A 4590-nucleotide genomic window follows, 5' to 3' on the forward strand; every position below is an offset into this window, starting at 1 on the left:
AACTTTGCCCAATTGGAAGGCAAGTTCCTGGGTCATTTTGTAGCATCAAGAAGACAGGAAAAATCAAACTTCCATCTGCTCAGCATCACGCAATTGGAAGGAGAGTCCATATCATCCTATCTAAAAAAGTTTCATGAGGCGGTAATGGAAGTAACTGATTTAGAAGAATCGGTTGCATTAAACGCCCCGATCAACGGAATGAAGGCCCAACGACTGAAGTTCCAGTTGGTCGAAAGTCAAGTAAAGACGTACGCGGAGGCCATGAAGCAATGCCAAAGCTATGTCACGGCCTCCGAAATATGTCAGGCCCATGATCCTAAAAAATGGAGGTCGGATAAGAAGGATCCCACCAATCATCCCTCAAGGAGCAGAGAGGAACAATCATCAAGGAGGGAAAGAAACTACATGCCGCGTCGTCTAGAACCCCCGTCAGATATGGCGCCCCCACGATCCCGACACATATACGTCACTGAAGGGGAGCCCAGGATGCGGAATCTGTTAGATGGAGGCAATGATCCGCTGTTCAACCGGAACAGGAAGGACATATTCTTCGCCATCAGGGATCAATTGCCAACTCCACCTCCTACTGCCACCCCCTCTGATAGGCGCAACTATAATCTGTGGTGTGAATACCACAAAGAGCACGACCACACTTTGGCCCAATGCCGCGAACTCAAACGTATCCTACATCAATTGGCCGATGAGGGAAAATTGTCCAGGTTCATCAATCGGAAGGACTACGATGCTGGAAGAGAAGCAGAAAGGAGGCCATGGAATCAGAGACGCTGATCCCTCAAAAGGGATGAGATAAGGCGCGAAAGTTCCAACACTCAAGGAACTATCAACCTGATTTTCGCAGGATACACTGAAGAATATCCTACCGTCCGGGCTGCAAGAAATAGTGTCCACACTTTGCTGAAAGGGCCCCCGAAAACCTCTTCAAGTGGACCGATCATGAAGTTTGATGCCACAACCTCCTAATTGTTGCAACAACCTCATACTGACCCTTTGGTGGTCACCCTCAAAATTGGGCAAATGAAAGTCAAGAGGGTACTCGTAGATACCGGGAGCACGGCAGATCTCATAACAATGGAGTGCCTGAGAAAAATGAAGTTTGAAGAAAAGCACTTGCAACCCCTCGACAAACCGCTGATTGGGTTTGGGGGAAGTCAAGTCATTCCACTAGGCACGATCATTCTCCCCGTACGGGTGGGGGAAAGAAATGAAAGCAGAACCATGCCCATACGATTCACGGTGGTGGATCTCACCTTTCCCTACAACGCTATCATGGGGCTTCCGCTGATCAACAAAATCAAAGCCGCAATCTTCCCTCATCAACTCTTACTACAATTCGAGCGGGATGATGGACGAGTGGATATCCTCAAAAGGGATCAGGTGACGACACGACAATGCCTCATCAACACCCTAAAATGAGGAACTTCCATCACCCCCTCCAAAAGGGAAAGGAAAGAAGAGTCCCCCAGTGTCATGAGCGTGTATCCGGAGAACCCCAACACGCAAGAAAGGCCTCGCCCCGTAGAACGATACGAAAAGGTAGACATATTCGAAGGAAAATGCATCAAAATAGGGAAGGACCTCCTTGGCCCGGTGAGGCAAGATATCATGGCCACCCTTACAGAGTTCCGTGACGTCTTTGCTTTTTCCACGGAAGAAATGCCTGGAATCCCTACAAGTGTCATGTGCCATAAACTTGATATAAAACTAGGCTACAAACCCGTGAAACAAAAGCTGCGACATCAAGGAAGAGAGCGGATAGAGGCCGCTCGAGAAGAAGTGGAGAAATTGCTGAAAGCTAGATTCATCAAAGAATGCAAGTACTCCGATTGGCTCTCAAACGTCGTCCTCGTGAAAAAATCGAACGACAAGTGGAGGATGTGCGTCGACTTCACGGATCTGAATAAGGCTTGCCCCAAGAACGATTATCCTCTTCCAAAAATAGATCGTTTGGTAGATTCCACGGCAGGCCACGCTCTACTGAGTTTCATGGATGCTAACGCCGGCTACCACCAGATCCCCTTAGCCATAGAAGACCAGCCACATACGGCCTTCATTACGAATGCCGGAGTATACTGCTACAAAGTTATGCCCTTCGGGCTAAAGAATGCTGGAGCTACTTACCAGAGAATGGTCAATAAGGTCTTCCAATCTCAGATAGGCCGAAACTTGGAAGTATACGTGGACGATATGATCAAAAAAAGCAAGCAGGCGTCCCAACATGCCGCGGACTTACACGAGACGTTCAACACCCTCCGAAAACATCAAATGAGACTCAACCCTGAAAAGTGCGTGTTTGGAGTCACCGGTGGGAAATGCCTCGGTTTCCTTGTTGACGAAAGAGGAATAGAAGCCAACCCTGACAAGATACAGGCAATCCGGGACATGAAGTCCCCGGGGTCCGTAAAAGAAGTTCAAAAGCTAACAGGATGCGTAGCTGCCTTGGGAAGGTTTCTATCAAAATCCGCGGACAGATGTTCGCCCTTCTTCAAAACCCTCAAGCAAAGCAAGTTCGAATGGACAAGTGAAGCCGAAGAATCCTTCCAGCAGTTGAAAGAGCACTTGTCCTCTTTGCCGAAACTGGTTTCGCCATACAACGGGGAAAAGCTGGTCTTATACGTCTCGGTCTCCGAATACTCTCTGTCAGGAGTACTGATCGCCGAAAGAGAAAAGAAGCAATTCCTCGTATACTATGTGAGTCACGCCTTTCGAGGATCTGAGGGAAACTACAGCGAAGTAGAAAAGGTCTTATTTGCAATTGTGATGGCGAGCAGAAAACTGAAACCATACTTCCAATCCCACCTAATCATCGTTAGATCCAACCAACCTGTGAAAAAGATTCTGGAAGGAAAAAAAATCAAGCTGCGTCACTGATTGGGCTAATCAACTTGCAGATTTCGGCATCGAATACGAACCACGAACAGTGATCAAAGCACAAGCCTTGGCGGACTTCATCGCCGAAAGCACTATCCCCGAACATCCTGAGCCTAATCAAGAATGGAAGTTAAATGTGGATGGATCCTCGACACAATCAGCAAGCGGAGTTGGGCTGCTGATCATGTCTTCTGCCGGGGTCCGTATGGAGAGAGCGGTCAGATTCGAGTTCGCGGCCTCTATTAATGAAGCGGAATACGAAGCATTACTCATGGGGCTCAAAATCTGCAATGAAGCAGGGGCGAAAGTATTATCCACTTTTTCTGACTCCCAGCTAATAGTCGGACAAGTGAATGGAGAATTCGAGGCTAAAGATGATGGCATGAAGATGTACTTGCAGCAAGTAAAAGAATTTGTCAAGATATTCGACAAATTCACATTGGTCCACATCCCAAGATCTCAAAACGCACAAGCCGATTCCCTGGCAAAACTCGCCAGCTCAGCTGAAACATCCGCAGCTCGCGAGATTATCTGGGAAGTTCTTCCAAACCCCAGTATCAATCTCATGGTTAACACCATTGATAGATCAGGAATGTGGATGGAGCCATACATCAAATTTCTGCGAAATCAGATGCTCCTCCATGACGAGAATCAGGCCAAAGTGCTTCAAAAGAAGGTCAGATGGCTTGAGCTCCACGAAGGCACGCTCTATAAAAAATCATATACCCATCCCCTTTTAAAATGTGTTTCTCCTGAAGAAGGAAACTACATCCTTCGCGAATTACATGAAGGCGGATGCAGTATACATCAAGGAGTACGAACTGTCATTGGCAAAGTTCTCAGAAGCGGATATAATTAGCCCTCTCTCAGAAAATACGCGGAAACCTTGGTCAAGCGATGCCCCGAATGCCAATACCACTCAAAGATAGGAAGGAGACCCTCTAACTACCTGTCCGTCATGCAAGCCGTCTTACCGTTCGATAAATGGGGTATGGATCTCGTTGGCCCCTTCCCCCCCGCAAAGGGTCAACGCAAATTCATTATAGTGACCATTGATTATTTCACCAAGTACGTGGAAGCAGAGCCCCTCAGCTCCATCACGGACAAACAAGTCTGTCAGTTCATATGGCGAAATATCATCACGAGATACGGCATTCTTCGTGTGATCATTACCGACAATGGAAGACAATTTGTCAGTAAAAACACGATACAGTACTGCGACAGATTTCGCATTCAAATAAGGTTCAGTTCTGTATCTCGGCCACAAACAAATGGGCAAGTTGAATCAGCAAACAAGGAGATCCTGAACGGTATCAAAAAGAAAATAGAGGGGGTTAAAGGTACTTGGGACGAAGAACTACCCGGCATCCTATGGGCAAGCCATACAACCGTCAAAAAAGCAACAGGGCATACCCCATTCTTTTTGGTATATGGGTCCGAAGCAGTGCTTCCAGTAGAAATAGGCATACCCTCCACAAGGGTTACCTATTACTCACACGACGAGAATGAACAAAGGAAAAAGGAGAACTTGGATCTGCTTCCAGAAACACGGGGGAATGCATTATTAAGGTCCATGGCTCAGAAACAAAAGATGGTTCGTAGCTTCAACCGACTCGTCAAAACTAAACACATTCATGTTGGGGACTTCGTCCTACGCAAAGTCTAAGCCACGGGGAAAATCGTAGGTAAAGGGAAGCTTGG

At 47.1% G+C, this 4590-nt stretch overlaps 1 protein-coding gene across 1 annotated transcript; it reads left to right on the top strand.

The window, feature by feature from the left end:
• Positions 1–1236: 1236 nt before the first annotated feature.
• On the top strand, positions 1237–3818 carry LOC130801138 (uncharacterized). Its single transcript, XM_057664906.1, has 4 exons — positions 1237–1395; positions 1750–2760; positions 2864–3565; positions 3648–3818. The coding sequence occupies exons 1-4, from the start codon at positions 1237–1239 to the stop codon at positions 3816–3818; spliced, it is 2043 nt and encodes a 680-aa protein (XP_057520889.1).
• The last annotated feature ends 772 nt before the right edge of the window (positions 3819–4590 follow it).

The sequence above is a fragment of the Amaranthus tricolor genome, chromosome 15 (assembly GCF_026212465.1).
Source record: "Amaranthus tricolor cultivar Red isolate AtriRed21 chromosome 15, ASM2621246v1, whole genome shotgun sequence".
NCBI classification, from domain to species: domain Eukaryota; kingdom Viridiplantae; phylum Streptophyta; class Magnoliopsida; order Caryophyllales; family Amaranthaceae; genus Amaranthus; species Amaranthus tricolor.

Excerpts from the sequence above, each read along its gene's own strand:
- LOC130801138 (XM_057664906.1), top strand. The coding sequence starts at position 1,237 with ATGCCCATACGATTCACGGTGGTGGATCTCACCTTTCCCTACAACGCT. Across the intron at positions 2,761-2,863 it reads ACTACAGCGAAGTAGAAAAG|GAAAAAAAATCAAGCTGCGT; the intron begins GTCTTATTTGCA and ends AGATTCTGGAAG. Across the intron at positions 3,566-3,647 it reads CCAAAGTGCTTCAAAAGAAG|AAGGAAACTACATCCTTCGC; the intron begins GTCAGATGGCTT and ends TTTCTCCTGAAG.